Source organism: Mangifera indica, unplaced genomic scaffold, assembly GCF_011075055.1.
Source record: "Mangifera indica cultivar Alphonso unplaced genomic scaffold, CATAS_Mindica_2.1 Un_0117, whole genome shotgun sequence".
Taxonomy (NCBI): Eukaryota; Viridiplantae; Streptophyta; class Magnoliopsida; order Sapindales; family Anacardiaceae; genus Mangifera; species Mangifera indica.
Window position 1 is genome coordinate 29,980 of NW_025401209.1, and position 19,618 is coordinate 49,597.

The following is a 19,618-nucleotide window of genomic DNA, read 5'->3' on the forward strand; positions in this document are numbered from 1 at the left end:
TTAATTAGTCATTGTCATCTATTAGTGAGTCTATATGAGATATTAGTTGTCATGTTCAAGAGTGACGAATCCATTATTGATCTATTATAGTCTTTGTATGTATTTTGATACAACAAATCACCACATTTATATCAATATTCTATAATGACTATGTTGAGTTAGTGTTGAATCATATCAATCTTTATACAAGACGATTTAGTAATTTCAAATATAAGAATCACATATAACTCCATTCTCTAAGAGAATATATTCCATAAATACTAAAATAATAATTCATATGAAATCATCTTGACGGGTTGTTTGGTAGAAATATCTATAATATGTATCCATATGTTGAATCAAACTGTCAATAGATAATTTTGAAATGTGATATCTATCACTATTTTTCGATGGGGTAATTCAATACTATTATAGTTATATCACTATTACTCATGTTTTTTGCCATGATAATATTAAAACTAATGACGTTTTAAGAATAACTAGCTAATGTAATCATAAAGTTCTCATGATCAATTATCATACATTGACCCTCTTATCATGATTTAACCATTTTATGGACAATTATTTCATGGTTTAAACATTCCAAGGACAATTATCTAATCACATATATAATGAAGATAATGGAATGTTATAGATTTTATTACCTAAAATAATAATGATTACAAATTTATATTGAAGACGATTGACTGCAAAACACTATTCTAACAACAAGATCTTAATACAAAAAGTTTAAAGCAGACAAAGATAAATTATTCCTTCTTAGAAGTGTTTGGTTGTTTGGTCTATATTTACAATGATTCTACTCGTAAAAGTATGCTTGATGCAAAGCCTAAGAATATGTTTTTCACTAGAAATGGTGACGCAGAGTTTTCTTTTCGTTTCTATGATGATAAAACATAAATGATTATTACGGGTAAAGACACTACTTCAATGAATATGTGATGCACAAGGTTAAACCTAGCATGAACTCAGAAAATCCAAACACTAAAATTGAAGATGAAAGGTAGTTCCTTTAAAAGAATTCCCCATTAATGACATGCGCGAGATAATGACCAGCAAAATCAAAAGATTATAGCTCCAAAAATTGAACCATAAACACTCTGTTCGAACTTCGAGGGTCTTTCAAGATTATTAGAACACAAAAAAGGTATCCCCTTGTTGTATCATATTTTACTAATTATTTTAATAATTTTTTTTACTTTAAAATAATTATCTTAAATAACATTTATATAATTCCCTAGTTAAGATATTCTAATATAAATTTGTCAAAATTATGATTATATATAACTGGATCAGGATTGTAAAATATTATTTTAATTCAATATATATATGGCCATAGATTATTTTCTACCCAAGTTTTGATGCGTTTTTAAAGTCACACTCATAAGATTTAAAAAACTCAAAATCTCATCTTTGGACTAACTACTGTTAGAAGATGTGAATAAAACCCTAGACTAGCAGAAAATCATCAAACATAGATTAAGCAAGCAAAAAGTTCATAGAGAGAATAGAGAGAATTCTAGAAGACTGCGAAGACTGTTGTGTATTTCATTCAAAAGAAAAATAATGAAAACCCTAACTGTTACAGTCATTGTGCAATTTTTACATGTTTGAGGGACAATTACAGAAAGGCCCTCATAGTTATCTTGAAGTGTAGCATTGTCCTTTCAGTTTTATAGTACTGCAATCTGGCCCATCATTTCATTTTGTTGATATATACCAACAGAAGAGATAGAGATAAAATCGTTATTTTACTAATAATATTAAAAAATATAAATTTTTATGTTTCCCCCCCCCCCAAAGTTTTAAAAACTAACAACTTCACCCCTTCCTAAAGTTTTCTAACTTTCAAAAGTAACATTCCCCCCCCCCCTCAAAACCTAGGATTTATTTTTCAGGCACTCTCCGACCACCAGAGATGATGCTTTAACTCACAAATCTCTGACCACCTTTCATCTCTCCAACACTTATAGAAGATATGACGGAGAGGTATCTTCATCGATTCTTCTGGAATCGATAAAAATACATCTTTGCCGTGTCTTCTTGCATCAAAAAGTAAAGATCTAATGGCTAGAGATGGTGGGTTGAAACATCGTTGCCAGTGGTCCGAGAATGTTTGAAAAATAAACCCTAGGTTTTAGGGTAAGGGAAAATGTTACTTTTAAAAGTTAAAAAACTTTAGGGAGGATGAAATTATTAGCTTTTAAAACTTTGAAGAAAAAACATACTTAATTTTGTATTTTTTAAATATTATTGATAAAATAACGTTTTTATCTATGTCTTTAACAGAAAATTATAACGAGGATTGACCCATGAATGAAACTTTAAATTTTTTAAATTTTGTTGATGTAACTTTGAGAACGTATTAAAATTTAGGTGAAATATAGTCTTTTGGCCTTTACATATATATATATATATATATATATAAAGAAAATATATGTTTCATTTCATAACGTCATTGATAGCAAAGTCAATAGCTACGACGATGATTCCAATCGCACATCGCATTACATGTAAACCTCTTGAAATTAGACGAAAACCAAAAGTTTACTACTAATAAATTGTTCAAGGAAAGCCGACGATTTACACGTCATTCCTTGAGAAGCAACGAAGAATACTTAACCAATTCAAAACAAGACGGCAACCGGCGGACTAAATCGTTGCGGTTTCGCTACTCTTTTAAAGATTAAACAATATATTTGTCTCCACGACTTTCCGTTTACGTAATATAATTTCATCCTTTGTCATGGACGTATCGAAGCCGTGAATAATAAAACCCAAAAATTTCCAAACAGATTGAGTAACAACTATAATGCGTTTCTCTACCGTGCCGACTTACCATCAACCCATTTTCTGATTGGTGGACTGCTTCTAAATTTGTCAATTATGCTGCCATAATCCCCACCGCCTGTCTCAGTGTAAACCTTTTTTTCATTAAATCCTATTTGAATTGGATATCTTTCTGAAATCGAACCAATCATGTCATTTAAGTAAAATTGTCTAAATAAAAATTTAATTTTAACCTATATTTTCTCTTTTATATATATATATATATATATATATATATATATATATATATATATATATATATATATATATATATTTTCCACTTCAACTATCAATGAATACTTCCTCCTAAACTTGCATTTAGCGTTTGAGTTTCGCTTGCACCTTATCAAGTCTCAGGATAGGTCCAACAGATGAGAGTTCTGCAGGATCAGGGACGACGGTCATATTATTTTAATAAAAGCATGCAATATTTTATTAATAATCCAGAACAGTTAAACTTGACCAGGTTGATATTTTATAAAAACAAGCAAAGATCGATTAGGGCGATGATATTGTTGAACTACTTCTTTTGGCCCTCCATCCGATTTACGTTCATTTTCTTTTCTGTCTCTCTATCTATATGCCCTTTGGCCATGGCGTTCCCCTGCCAAATTCTATCTAAAGAGAACTGTTCGTCTGTGTTTTTTAACTTTCTGGTTTTGTTAATCTTGTGGGTGCTCCCATTTGCAAGTTCAGTTTCTTTCAGCTATTCTAGTTTTCCAGCGAACACCCCCAATATAGTATTTGAAGGAGATGCATTCCCAATCAAATGATGTTCTCCAACTGACCAAGAACCAAGCTGACATCAATCTCACAAGAAGCCTTGGCCGTGCCACATATAGCCAACCTGTGATTATTTGGGATCCCAAGACTCGAAAACTCACAGACTTCACAACTCACTTTTCCTTTATTATTAAGGCAGTTAATACTTCTAACAATGGCGACGGGATAACTTTCTTCTTTGCTCCATTTGATTCAACAATTCCTGACAACTCAACTGGTGGATATTTGGCACTGTTTAGTCCTGAAACCGCGAAACTCAACACTTCTAAGCAAATTGTTGCGGTCGAGTTTGATAGCTTCCAGAATTCTTGGGATCCAAGCTCTGATCATGTAGGAATTAATGTTAATTCCATTATCTCAGTAACGACTGTCAACTGGAAAAGCAGCATTAAGGATGGAAGAAGGGCTAATGCCTGGGTAAGTTACAACTCTAGTACACAGAATTTAAGTGTCTTTCTAACTTATGCAGATAATCCTGTCTTCAGTGGAAACTCCAGTCTTTGGTATATTGTTGATTTGAGAAAATTTCTCCCCGAACGGGTTAAGGTAGGTTTCTCTGCATCTACAAGTGAGGTTGTTGAAATACATAACATTATTTCTTGGAATTTTACTTCAACCTTGGATGAGAATAAAGGAAAACCCAATGTTGGGTTAATAGTTGGTTTAACCGTGGGCACTGGAGCTTTAATATGCGGATTGGGTGTGATTTGGTTCATTAGGTGGAAAAAGAGGGCCGGTGTGAATAAGGAAGATGAGGCCATTGATGAAGCTATGGACGATGAATTCGAAAAGGGCACTGGACCTAAGAGGTTCACTTACCGTGAACTAAACAAGGCCACAAACAGCTTTGCGGAGGAAGGCAAGCTGGGGGAGGGAGGATTTGGCGGTGTTTATAAGGGTTTACTGAGCGATCAAAAAACAGAAGTGGCTGTCAAGAGGGTGTCAAGAAGATCAAAACAAGGGAAAAAGGAATATGTTTCGGAAGTGAGGATCATTAGTCGTTTAAGACATAGAAATTTGGTTCAACTGTATGGTTGGTGTCACCAACAAGGAGAGCTCCTTCTTGTCTATGAATTCATGCCAAACGGAAGCCTTGATGCTCACCTCTTCGGAGGAAAAGCCACGCTTTCTTGGGCTATACGTTACAAAATAGCCCTTGGTTTGGCTTCGGCTTTATTGTATCTCCATGAAGAGTGGGAACAATGCGTTGTCCATAGAGATATCAAATCTAGCAATGTCATGTTGGATTCAAATTTCAACGCCAAGTTAGGCGATTTCGGCCTCGCAAGACTTGTCGACCATGATTCAACCTCGCAAACTACTGTTTTAGCTGGGACTATGGGTTACCTTGCTCCGGAATGTGTTACAACCGGCAAAGCGAGTAAAGAGTCTGATGTTTATAGTTTCGGAGTTGTAGCCCTCGAAATCACATGTGGAAGAAGGCCAGTTGAATCTAGGGAAGAACCGAGTAAAGTAAGGCTAGTGGAGTGGGTATGGGGCCTCTACGGAAAAGGGCAACTTCATGAAGCTGCGGACAAGAGATTAATGAGAGATTTCGATGAGAGGCAAATGGAGTGTTTGATGATAATTGGGCTTTGGTGCTGCCATCCTGATTACACTCTTCGTCCATCTATAAGACAAGTGATAAATGCTTTAAACTTTGAGGCTCCATTGCCGAGCCTTCCCTCGAAGTTGCCAGTGCCTACGTATTATGCACCTCCCATGGATATGTCTAAGTTCACCTACACAACCTCCGGCGTCACACAGTCATCAGTTAACAGTAACTCAACATGTTCATTGACATCAGTAGGCTCAACAACGGCTCTTTTCAATTCCCGAAAAGTTGATTAACATTTGCATTTCTTTCATGTATTACAATAAACTTGCTGCATATACTTTAGCAATAAAATTATTCATGCACTTTTCTGTGCATAATTTATGTACATAAATAACGTGATTATATAATTTTAAATTAAAAATAAAATAACACTTAATTACATTATGATATATTATTTATGTATCTAAAATGTATACAAAAAAATATGTACATATAATATTATTTATAACTTAATCAGCAGAAACTATTTTAACTTGAAGCTACAATTTTTCTTGTGATTGCTGAAAGATTAGTGTGAGTTTGCTGTAATTTTAGTTCTGCTGTGTTATGATACAAATCAATTTTTTCTACAAGCTTAATCAGTCGCAGTTTGAGAAATTGTTTGCATAGAGAGAGAATGAATCCGGGCCAAGGCCCAATACAAAAGGCGCCGGCCAACAAAAACATATAAACTCATGGCACGGCCCATATATATGGGTAGTCTCGTGCCAGACTATTAATTATATATAAAAAATAATTATTAAATTTTATTTTAAATTAATACAATTAGGAATCGTAAATTATAGGTTGATATTTCAAATCATATTTTGTTTATATTTTTTAATAATATAAAATCATTTTCTATTATTAATTGTCACATCTAATTAAAGAAAATTTTTTATCTTATCGGTGATGCTACAATAGACTTATTTTACTTAACTATATCTTTTTGACTTACTTGATGTTTGAGTTGAGATAACTGTTGCTCATGCACTTTGTCAATAAAAAGAATCAAGTAACTCATATATGATCAACTTGCAATGTGATTTGAAAATAAATTTAAATTAATAAAGTTTAATAATTATTTTTTTAAAAATTGTTTTTAACTAAAAAACAAAATAAATAAATATAGAAATTAAATGAAAAAAATGTAGACAGAGATTTAGATTGAGATTGAAATATCAAATGACAAAAATATTGAGAGAAATTGACAGAAGAAATGTAGAAAGAGACTAAGAAATTAGGTTTGGATGTGTGGTTAGAGAGGGGTTTATATAAAATTTAAAAAAAAATTAAAGTTGGCCAAGCTAGGGTTTGCAGGATGGCTTCTATAATTCTGCAATAATTTAAAATTATTTGAAATTTTTTTGTTGCCTACAGTGACAAAGGCTTAACACACCGCTATAATATTAAATTGTGCCAAAAAAACAAAAGAGATTTTAACCATATTTCAAGTTAAACTGACCCTTCGACGTCTCTAATCTATCTTCAATCTCAACTTAATTACAAAACATCAAATAATATTTGAACTATTAATTGTAGTAAAGAATTCGGGAATATTTTTGTTTGGATTGTTAATCTTAAAAGTTAAAACAGGTTTTACTTTAGATTACCATAATTTATTTTAATTTTGTTGATTTCAGTTCTTGAAGATTTTATATAACGATTTTCCGACATTAAACTGCTCCAGAAATGGGCTTAGGCCCAAAGGACTCTGATGGAGTTAAACAATTAAAAAATAGTAGTAAAATTACATGCGCATATTTGTTAGCGTATAATTATATATATAAATTATATATTATTATATAATTAAATAATTTTAAATTAAAGATAACATAACAATTAATCAAATGATAATACATTGTTTTATTTAAAAGTTTTCAAAATTTTATCTCAATTTTTTTTTTATAATAAAAAACTCTATCTGAGCTGAATTACCACTCTTGGGATCAAATCAAATAAGTTGAAGGTTTGATATTGATATATTACTAAAAAAAATTTGAACTCTTACTTTTTTATATATTAAACTTCTTCTTTTATCACTCAAATTACTGTTTTAGTTTAATTTTTTTTTATTTTCTCTCTTACCAAACACTCAATGTTAACATTAAGTTAAAGGAAATCAATTTAAAGATACTCTAGTCTTAGTCTTCAGATGAAATGTTCCATGAATGTCTACATGAAATTGTTTTTATTCGAAATTACATAAACGTTTCGGCATCCCAGCAAGCCCTAACTTAATGCAACATTGACCAGGCTCCAATTTCATCAGAGTTTATTTCAAAAATATTTTTTTTTTATAACTTTTAAAAGGCCAAATGACTATTTTCCACGCAAGGTTTCAGAAAATGACAAATTCTCATGCTTTAAGTTTTAAAAAGACCAAAGGACTTATTCCCCCTAAAGTATGTTGATTTTATAAGTTTTCCTCTGTTAACTTTAAAAATCTCATTTATCCACGCATAGACAATTAAAATTAACTAAGTCAATTAGTCATATCATTTTCCTCCTTAAACCCTAAAAACTAACAATTTCCCCTCCAACCTAAGTTTTCAAAAACAGTTTTTTTTTCCCTAGGACTTTCAAACTTTCAAATCCAATTTTTTCAGCGATGACTGACGATCTCCAAGCACCTACTCATCTTCTTAGATGCTTCCTCTTTCTAGTCGTGCATATTTAGAAACCATGTGGCATCATCGTTGACAAAAACGAGGCGTCTTCATTGGGACAAAGACAACGTATCTCTCGTCTTTATCGAACGAAGATGACACGTCTCTCGTCTTCATCGAGACGAAGACGAACTGTCTTTGTCTCTGACGAAGACGAATCGTCTTCATTCAGAGATGAAGATGACATCTTTGTCAACGACGACATCACATGGCATCTGAATATGCACAACCAGAAGGAGGAGACATCGGAGAGGAAAAGTAGGTGTTTGGAGATCGTCGATCATTGTAAAAAAAAATTGGATTTGAAAATTTGGAAACCATAAGGGGAAAAATGTTGTTTTTGAAAACTAGGGTTGGAGAAAATTGTTAGTTTTTAGGGTTTGAGGAAGAAAAATAAAATCAAATTTAACTTTATTTTTAATACTTTAGATAAAATAATAATTTTGTCTTTAAAACCATTAAATTTAACTGTCAATGGGTGGGTAAATAAAATTTTCAAAGTTAGCAGGAGGAAATTTGAGAAATCAGCATACTTTAGGTGGGCAATAGTCCTTCGGCCTTTTAAAAAACCAAATTCTCACTCTCACCAATTTCTATCATTGAACACCTTTTTATTTCCTCGAAAATGACTGTTTTACTATTTACTAAAAATACAAAACAGTTATTAAAACTCAATATAACTATCAAATAACTAATATATCCTTATTAATTTAAAAATTTATCATTTAGACTTTAACAATATCAATAATCTATCAAACTAAAAATCCTGTGTTTTGTTCAATTTTAGGGTGTAACTATTATTTTTTTAACTATTAAGCTAAATTTAAATTTTTACAAACCCCTAAACTTTTTTAAAATTTTAAAAAATCTCTTAAAAATTTTTATTAATACCTTTAATATTTTCAAAAACTATGATTTACCCCAAATGATAGTTATTTTAAAAGGGGAAAATCAGATAGAAAAATTTCTACAAATTGAGTTTCTTACCTTTCCAACAAAAATATGGAAAAATGAATATTTTCTACCTAAATTTTAGCCTAATTTTAAAATCATACCTACGATAGATGAAAAACTCAAACACCTACCTATAGACTAACTACCGTCCAAATTTTCAGTTAGAAGCAATGATAAAATCGTTATTTTACCTATAAGCCATAAAACTTAAAAATGTATACCATTTTCCCCTAGATTTTAAAAACTAACACTTCAACTCATTCTCAAAGTTTGAAAAGTTTAAGTTTTAACCCTAAGGTTTATTTCTTTCCATGGCCATCAAGGCTAGATTTGAGTCGAGTCAAGCCGAGCTCAAGCTCAGCTCAGTTTTGCATAGTAGAGCTGGAGTTCGAGCTTGAGCTCGTTGAGCTCGTGAAAGTTAAGCTCGAACTTGGCTTGACTCGTTTCAAACTAAAACTTTTAACTAGCTCATTATTAAAATGACATTATTTTAATGCATATTGATCAAAATAATGTCGTTTTGCATCAAAAATTTTAATTCACAAATTTGACGAGTAGCTCAAGCTCGAGCAAGTTTGTATAAGGCTGACTTGTTTCAGATTCATTTGAGCCAAATTCGAGCTCAAGCTTGAGCTTGAATAGATTCGGTTCAAATCCAGCCCTATTAGCCATCATCATTCCAATTAGCAGTCGACGTTTTCCACCTATCTTTTAGTTTCGATGCGAAGGATGACGAAGAATAACCTTTCGTTATCTCGATCTGGACGACACTCTAGACAATAAAGCATTGTCTAGATCGAAAAAAGAGACGTTTTGTTATCCCTCATCGCGTCATCCAGACGTGACGATGAAGGATGATGATTGTGTCATCTAAACGATGTTTTGTCGTCCTTCATCATCGTGTCTGAGCAACGTAATGAAACATCATCTTTCATCTCTTTTTATCAATTTGGATGATGCTTCATCATCCAAATCTAGACGACGAAGGGTCGTCTTTGACCTTTGCTTCTTTTCAATCATCTGTCGTTTCCCTAAGACACCAGAGATGAAACCTAGAAAGGGGAAAAAAGTGAATTTTTCAAAGTTTAATCATGGAGGTTAAATGTAAATTTTCTAAACTAAGGGAGGGAAATGATATAAGGTTTTTTGGTTTTAGGATTTATGGGTACAATGATGATTTTACTCCTATTTCTAACTGAAAATTTAGACGACAGTTAGCTTATGGGTAGGTATTTGGATTTTTCATCTGTCATGAGTGTGATTTTGAGTTTCAACTAAAACTTTGATAGGAAATTTTCTTTTTCCCTAAAAATGTAAATATAAATAATTTTAACTTATTTTTGAAATATTGTTTCAGTTCACTCATAAACTTTCAAAACTAAGGGTGTGCAAAAAAAGTTCAAACAATCAAACCAGATGACAACAATAATGACAACATCTTCCTTCAGTTTATCTACCTTTCTATGTTTTTCACTCCTCAATCTATCTACCCTTTTAAGTGGTTCATTCAAAGACAACATCCTAGTCTTCATCTAAATCTCGAGAAAGACAACCATTTAGACTCTTTCAAATTGTCTATGATGAAGTGTGACGAAGATGACGATATGTGGATGATAATGAAGATGCCATCGAACTTTGGTGATCTAAAAGTCTCTCGCTTGCCAATCTAATTTTCTCAAAGTTAGATTCACTACTTTTTCTATCTCTCTAGAAAATCCATGTTGAATTTGGTAAGTAACATTGACCTGTCTCGTTGAATCAAAGGTCAAGATTTTGTCTTTCATTTTTTTTCTATTTCAAGGGCTTTCCTTATTCGTGCAAAATTCAAACAATTTAAAGGGCGGTTGATCACTTACATATAGATTTTCTAGAGAAAATTGCCCATTATGGTTCAGACATCTACATAAAAATTTTTAGTAATTTAATTTTGTAACAATGTTTGTAGATACTAAAAAATTTGAAAAACAATGGAGTGAGAGGACTTAGTGTTATGCCCTTTGGCTCAAAGCAATTACATATACCATTACACTGGCAAATTGTCTTCATAAAGAGCATCCCTTTTGGCTTACAATGAGTTGGTGTTGAAAACACCTTAATATCTAGAGGGGGTGAATAGAATTTTCTAAACAATTAAGGACAATCTAAAAATACAATAGCAACAATTATAGGTGCAAAAAATAAAAAGGATAGGGTAAGAAAATGCTTAGTATTTATAGTGGTTTGAAAGTTTCTTTTTCTCGAGTCTCTTACGTCTACTTCTTTAAGTAATAGACTTAAAGTTCCACTAGAATCGATCAAGCTTTCATAATAATTTATCTGAGATTTCACTCAAGTACAATAAATGTCTAAGATTTCACCTACAATGAATTAAGAAAGAAGTTTTTATATGTAAAATGCCTTTACAAGGATGGTTACACAAATTTGAGTACAAACTTTCTCTCAAGAATATGAGTTTGAGCTTAGTGAGAGAGTGATTAAGCCTTTTTAGAGAAAAAGGAGAGTATAGATTGATACAATAAGTTTTCTAACCTCTTTTAACTCAAAATGATGAGTTTTCATAGCCTTTATAACTTGAAAATGGTGAAAGAGTTGGAATTGAAGTAGTAGCCATTGACATCTAAAAGTATCTTGTTTCTCTTGAAACACATGGATGTATAGGTATGCTTGATCACCAAATTCATTTTTCAAACAAAGTAACCCTTGATTAGATCTCCTAATGATTGAATGTTTTCTTGCATTAAACGTTTGTACATGCATGCATACATAACTTTGTATGAACACGACTTTGAAAAATCCAAAATCGTGAATGTTTACCATGAATGAGGATATGTAAGCTTGAAATTTTGCTTGTGTACAAACATTAAACCTCTTTATAAGGGCATGCATTGACATTACCTCTAGATGCATGACTATTTGACATACAGGGAAACTCATCATGATTTCTTATGTGACTAATGCACATGCATTCAACTTCTTTGTGTAAGTGTGCATTGACCTTGCTTTAACTCTAGTGTAGATGCATGACTATTTCATGTACAAGGAAACTCGTCATGACTACTTGTATGGCTAATGTATAAGCATACATGTTGTGAATGCACAGACATGCATGGAAGCTTAACTTTGAAGGAGTTTGACTTGACTTTGATAATGCATGACTAATCATGCACAAAATGGTTTGCTCATGAATCTTCATTATGTTTATGCATAAACATGCATATTTCTGTGCATGAGCATGCATGAAACCTTGACCATGACCTATGTTGACTTTTGCTTTAAATATACGAGGATTTGTGCACGAGAAGCCTTTCCTCGTTAATGGTAGATATATGTTATGTAAGGTGGGTGACAATCGAACATGACTGTACATGACATGTCTAATGCAACCCAAAAATCCAAAGCTTTGAATAAGGAGACGCACGGTCTCGTTCATTAGCTTGCATGATTAGATTTTACACTATGCATGAGTGTACATCAAGGGTGCATAGCCATGCATGTGCTTTGTACCTACATTTTTCATAAGTTGTCTATTTGGTCACAATCTTAGGTTGTCTTAGACAAGATTAATAATGTTAACTTTGTTTTTATTATCATCAAATTAAAGGTCCAACAATCTCTTCATTTTTTATTGATGAGAACAACTAAGTTTAAAGCAATTTTATAAACAATGAAAATCCCACTTGAATTTTAGTCAAATCCATTTGCACCACTCCCTCTCTTTTAAAGTTTTTATACTCCCCCTTTCTATATCATTGTAATGCACTCAAAAATAAAATTACCAAGTTGTATTACTTGTCAATTTATCAATTCATTTGCATATGTCAATTTATCATCGCCAAGCATTACCAAGCATTATCAATTCATTCAATTTATCATTACCAAGCATATCACAAATGCATCTTAATTGGATTTTTGACATAACTTCTCCTTTTTTTACATTAATCAAAGAGAGGAGGATCTAAACTTGTCCAAGATACAAACATAGTACAACTTAACAATATTATTATCATGTTCATAAACAACACAACCCAACATTCTTACTTTTGAACACAACATAAACTCAACAACAATCTCAATTTATCATGTGCACATATAGTTCAAACTCACTTGAATCCAGAACGACAAACTTGTGCTCAAATTGCTTAAACTAATGAAAAATAACATAGGAGAAAGAGACGAATCGTCAGTGAGACAAGCTCCAACATTGATGTTAATCTCTAGTCGAGCTAAAACTTCACGAATTGAAATGCTTTGACTCGAGTTTGGCTTATCCAAACTAAATAGCGAGCTAAATCCAAGCTTATTTGGATCGAATATACCTGTTTCCACCTTTATTTAGCCAAAGATAAAGGGGAAAACATAGTGAATATTCATGTTTTATTATTTTATTTTTGTTAACTTTAATCATACCCAGTCAAACTTTTAACTCGACATCTATCGAGAAATAGTTCAAAATTGATCTCTAGTAAAGTATCATGACTACTTGATTAATAAAGTGTCATTTGATTTCTTAACCTATTAATGATATGATTACTCATACAATTTAATCATTTCATTATATGATATGTTTTTTATGTTGAGGTATAAATGAAGTGTCTCCCTCTAGATCCATCAGTTTACATCAACTGACTTCTGTTAATGATTAGATAGTATTAGACTGAGCACCAACCCAATCTTTCTGTGACCATAAATTTAATTGGTTATTGTCATCCATTAGTAGACTCTATCAAAGATATCAGCGCCCATGCTCAAAAGTGATGAATTCTCTGTTAATCTACCTTAGCCTTTATACCTATCTCGATATAATCAATCATCACTTTTTTGATGATCCTCTAATTAGACTACATTGGATTGATGTAAACTCATATTGATCTTTATACAAGACAATTTGATGATCTCAAATCTAAGGATCACATGTACCTCTGTTTACTAAAAGGAAATATTTCAGAAACATTGGAATAATCATCCATATGAAATACTCTTAGTAGGTTTGTTTGATGAATAAATCTACAACATACACTCAAGTGTTGCATTAAGTCGTTAACGAAAATTTTGATATATGAGACATATACCCACCTTTTGATAATGTTATTTAATACTATAATGATTATATTACTATTACTCGTACCCTTAGTTATGGTAATATTATAATCACAGATAATTTTAAGAATGGTCATTTAATATGTATATAAGGTCCTCATAATTAATTGCCAAACAATGGGCTATCATCATAACTCAACCATTATAAGAATAATTATCTAAATTGCAAATACAACATAAAATAATGGAATGCCTTATTTATTAATTAAAATAATAATGATTACAAATTATAACACGGACCATTAGCTCCGATATGCATATTAATAAATATACATGAGAAAACTCCATTGAGAAAACGACAAGAAAATTAATAAATATTAACTACCAAATCCATTAATAAATGGAAAGAAATAAACTTATATGGTAAACCCCATTCATTACCTTACCAAATGCGCAAGGCCTTGTGTAATCTGCAGTTAATACCTCATTTTGCCTTGTATAAACCTTCACTCATTATTTTTATTTCTTTCTTCTTCAGTATTTACTTTCACAGAAAGATTAGAAGAAAATATTCATGGGGTCTGCACCAGAGCAAGAGCACCCAAACAAGGCCTTTGGATGGGCCGCCAGGGATTCGTCTGGTGTTCTCTCTCCCTTCAATTTCTCCAGGAGGTTATTCTGTCGCTTCTCTCGATTAAAATTTTGTTAAAAATTACTTTGGTCTCCTGTTGATTGTGTGTTTTGATTTGCAGAGCCACCGGAGCGACGGACGTGACATTCAAAGTGTTGTATTGTGGGATATGCCACACAGATCTTCACATGATAAAAAACGAATGGAAAAACGCTAAGTATCCTCTTGTTCCCGGGTATGCATTATTTTCATTTATCTCAATTCTAGCACAAAAACAATGGAATTGAAAGATAAAAATATAAGTGCATGTGAAATTATGAAACATTTCAAGTTAATCCTATGTCGTTTTGCAATTTTATGTCTCCTTAGGGCCCTTTTTTTCTCAATAAAGGGCCAAACTAAACTAGGAAGGTACTGGGAAGAAATGAAAAAATGATTTCTAAGAGACCTATTTACACATTTAATTTGCATCATTATCTAATTGATTGGTTTTAAATTAAAAAGAAAAAAAATCAAATCACATAATTATATAGTGTGTACTTATTTATATACTAATAACATTACTCACTTTAATTAAAGATTCATATTTTCTGAGATTCTATAAATAATACAATTTTATCATGTAAAATGAAGATGTTTAAAATGATAAATCACAATGCTATCTTGCTATTTGAAGAAATGCTTTAGCATTTTTATGGTTGTCGTGTATTTCTTTCATTTTCTTTTAAATCAATTTTCTTGTGAAAATTAATAATATCTTTTTTTTCGCATTTAATTTATAACATTTTCCATGAAGGTTTGAACATTCATTGTTCCACACACCTAAATTCGGTGCTTAGAAATTACGTGTCAAATAAATTAGTAAACAATTGTTGACAAGAGCCCAATAATCAACCGGGTGGGAAGAAACTTGTGAAAGTTTTGACTGGAAAAGACATTTTCAGATTATTGGGTCTTAGTGATATCTCTTTTAAGACTGTTATGTGAAGCCCTATTAAACCACTAAAATTTGTTATTTTTCCTCTTTGAAAATATAAAAGTATTTTTCTGTGCAATAACTTCTTTTAATATATGGTCTTGAAATTTTTTACGCATAGTCACCACCCGGTTAAACTGGGATGTGAAAGAAGGAAGTGTAAGAGAAGAAGAAGAAAGAAAGAAGAGTTATGGGCGATTCATAATTTCACTGAAAAAGTTAATTTTGTAATTTCAATATAAATGAAAAATTAGTAATTTTCAATAGAACTGAATGATTTTTATTAATAAAATTAGGTAATGAATAGTTAGATGAGTTTTCAAATTTAAAGAACGGGAAATTATCCTTTCATCAATATTTGTTGGGAAATAGTTATTTGGCTTAATAAAATTATAAGTGTACATAATTCTATTTAAATCATAAAATTGGACTAAACTATTTAAAAATTACGGTTTTGTTTAATTTGATTAACAAAATGATTTGGTTTGGACTGATAAATTTTAAAAAATAGTTTTTAGTTTAGATTACAGTTTGAACGATTTTTAAACTAAATCAAACCGTAAGTCGTATTTTTTAAAAATATATATATATAAATAGATTTGATATAATTTTTCAATAAGCAATTATGTGTATATCATGTTTTTGTTCATATTTATTTTACCATTTTCTTTATATATATATATATATATATATATATATATATATATATATATATATATATATATATAATGTTTTAGAAAACTATAATCTAATTAATATTATTAAGTAATTTTAATATGTTCAAGCCGATATCCAAATCGAACCAAAATGTATTTTTTCACTTTGGTGTGGTTTGGTTTTGAAATTTCCAAACTTTTTTTTATGTTTGGTTTAAAAAAACTCTCAACCTCACTGAACCAAACTGCCTACACTCTAAATAAAATATTATAAAACACATATAAATACTCCTTCAGAAAATCTTATTATTAAACAAAATAATTTTGTGATCATGACACTCGCTGGAATTGGGCTTAATTTCCAGGCATGAGATAGTAGGTGAAGTGATAGAGGTTGGGAGCAAAGTGGAGAAGTTCAAAGTTGGAGACAAAGTGGGCGTCGGATACATGGTGGGATCATGCCGCTCTTGCGACAACTGTGCCAACAATCTCGAGAATTACTGCCCCAAAATGTTATCCTCTTGTAATTCTATTTACTACGACGGAACCATCACATACGGAGGCTACTCCAACTTTATGGTTGTCGACGAGCACTTCGTCATCCACATCCCAGATGATTTACCTCTAGATGCTAGCGCCCCTCTCCTCTGCGCTGGAATTACTGTTTACAGTCCTCTGAGATACTATGGACTTGACAAACCTGGAATGCATGTGGGCGTCGTTGGCCTTGGTGGGCTAGGCCATGTGGCTGTCAAGTTTGCAAAGGCAATGGGGGTCAAGGTCACCGTCATAAGCACCTCTCCGAACAAAAAGAACGAAGCTGTCGAACGTCTTGGTGCTGATTCCTTTTTGGTCAGCCGAAACCCAGATGAGATGGAGGTATGTATTTTGCATGGTAAATCTTTTGTTTTCTCGGCGGACGGTTGTGACGCTTCTAACGTTGAATGTGTAGGCTGCAATGGGCACAATGGACGGTATTATTGACACAGTATCCGCCCATCACCCTGTTCTGCCATTGATTGGATTATTAAAGACAAATGGAAAGCTTGTTCTTGTTGGAGCGTCTGAGAAGCTAGAGATTCCAGATTTTCCTCTGGTCATAGGTGAGCATGCAATTAATTTGTGGTTCTTGTTTAGTAATTAGAAATTGGGAGAATCTCAAACCAAAAGTTTTCCAATTAGGAGCAACAAAATATTAGCTTAAAGCTAATTCAGGGAATTGATAGGTGCTAATTATTATTATATTGAATTATAATTTACAAAAGAATATTAAACTACTATTTTATTTAAATATTTTCGTATAATTAATATAAAATAATTTTGACAATAAATTTATTTTTGTTTTAAAAAATTATTAAATAAATATATAATTATAATAAAATAAAGGTGTTTATATTATTAGTTTTATCATTATTGATAATAAAAGATAATCGGTATCTTTTATTGTTTATAAATCAAATACAATTACCACTATTAACTAAACATAACCTTAAAATAAAAAAGTTTTCGGACTTTCAAAGTAGCAACTTATTATTTTGACATAATAAAGGAAAATAGTCTTCTCCCTCGAAAATATTGGGTAAAGCTAACCGTGAGATGAGTGGTGCAGGGAGGAAGCTGGTTGGGGGTAGTATGATCGGGGGCATAAAAGAGACGCAAGAAATGATCGATTTTGCGGGAAAGCACAAGGTGACGGCAGACATTGAGGTGATAGATATAGAGAGCGTGAACACTGCAATGGAGCGACTTGAGAAATCAGATGTTAGATACCGATTCGTGATTGATGTTGCCAAGACAATGAAGCCTTCCACCTCTTAATTATTTTTATTTTGAGCAGCATTATATGTATACAATTTAAATATATATATAGATATATATTTATATGTGTTATCATATAATTAAAGATTATTTTATCTTTAATTCAAACTCATCCAATCATATGATAATATATATTAAATATGTATCTATATATGTATTTAAAATAAGTACATATAATTTTATTATTTTATTTTCTTCCTAAAAATAACAAAAAGTTAGTGGATGAATTTTGAGGCAGGGAATTGTTTTAATTGAATAAATCAGCTCTATTTGTTCTAGTTTCTTAAGACAAATAATTAAATAAATCAAATTATCCAGGATTCTTGGAAAATACAGTAATACTATGTGCATAATTTTTTGTATAAATAATAATATTTTATTATATGATTGGATAATTTTAAATTAAAAATAAAATAACACTTAATCATATAATGACATATTATTATTTATATGTAAAATTATAATATAGTTTTAATGTGTCTAAATATTGTATTGCATAGTTCTACACTTTGTTTTCTACATGGCAAGACCTCCTTACCCTCCCTATTTTCAATCTATCAGTTTGGTTGAAATGTATTAATGATGAACTTTCTAGTAATTTCCAATTTAAATATATCTCAAACTGATAAGATAACAACGTAGGCATGTACCAAGGGTATAATATCAATTTAAATTTTCAATTCAGTATTTAGATCTCTCATTGGATTTTGATGGGCAAATTGGACTTTACAAACCCTGATCTATGGAATGAAAAGAATTATAAATCCCAAGAAAAATAATGTTACACAAATAAATCAAATAAGTTAGTATAGAGGGGTAAAGAAGTAATTTGGGGGGATGTATAACAACATGTGATAGCCCGAAAATATCTTCATATTCCTCCCCACCCAAAGAACAAAATGATTTCTTCCTTCTCTTCACCATGATCAATGGAATGCTTCCAAGTCCTCTTTAAGAATTTTGACGGAATTTTCAATTAACATCGAATTCTGGCAAAATGGTCTCCTTTTTCTTTCCATCTGAAAGGCGAATTGAGGTAATTAATGGAACCTTAATTTTCTAGGGTTATATTGTGAATAAATAATAACATGTCATTATCTGATTGAATGATTTTAAATTAGAGATAAAACGATACTCAATCATATTGTGACAAATTATTATTTATTCACAAGTTTGTTTATATTATTTGTACATACAATTTTATTGAAATAAAATTACAAATTAACTCTAGTTGAGTTTTCCTTATTTTGGGTAGGTTTTGTTCATTTTGGGTGTGTATTGTGGGTTTCTATAGAAATAAATTTGGAAAATAGTATGAGTTGAAGCTTTTGTAGGCTGCAAATGTCGACATTAGTCTATAAATTGTTCATATCATTGCATAATATATCCATATCAACTTTTATAAAGGAAAAAACTATCATGTTAATCATATTTAACATTATTTGAAATCAAGTGATAGTTTAATATCTTTAAAAGCATATAATGAAAGTTATTATTTCAATAGAAAAATTAGAAAATTTGATCTCATTAATAGAAAATTTTAAAAAATTTGATTCTTAAAAAGACAATATTCAATTCATTTGTTAGAAAAAAATTGATAATTCTGTACTTCTAGATGTTGATATCTCTAAATTGATTAAAGAGGCTTAAAAGAAGCTAAAAAGTACT

General features: G+C 31.2%; 2 protein-coding genes across 2 annotated transcripts; both read left to right on the top strand.

The window, feature by feature from the left end:
* Window positions 1-3,422: 3,422 nt before the first annotated feature.
* Window positions 3,423-5,463, top strand: LOC123207922 (L-type lectin-domain containing receptor kinase IX.1-like). The gene is given in 2 exon segments (XM_044625424.1): window positions 3,423-3,593; window positions 3,595-5,463. Coding segments are annotated over 2 exon segments (2,040 nt in total).
* An 8,944-nt stretch (window positions 5,464-14,407) lies between these two features.
* LOC123207923 (probable mannitol dehydrogenase) lies at window positions 14,408-17,971 on the top strand. Its single transcript, XM_044625425.1, has 5 exons — window positions 14,408-14,541; window positions 14,622-14,735; window positions 16,498-17,011; window positions 17,085-17,235; window positions 17,742-17,971. Exons 1-5 carry the CDS (start codon window positions 14,444-14,446, stop codon window positions 17,948-17,950), a joined length of 1,086 nt encoding a protein of 361 aa, XP_044481360.1. The 5' UTR covers window positions 14,408-14,443; the 3' UTR covers window positions 17,951-17,971.
* The last annotated feature ends 1,647 nt before the right edge of the window (window positions 17,972-19,618 follow it).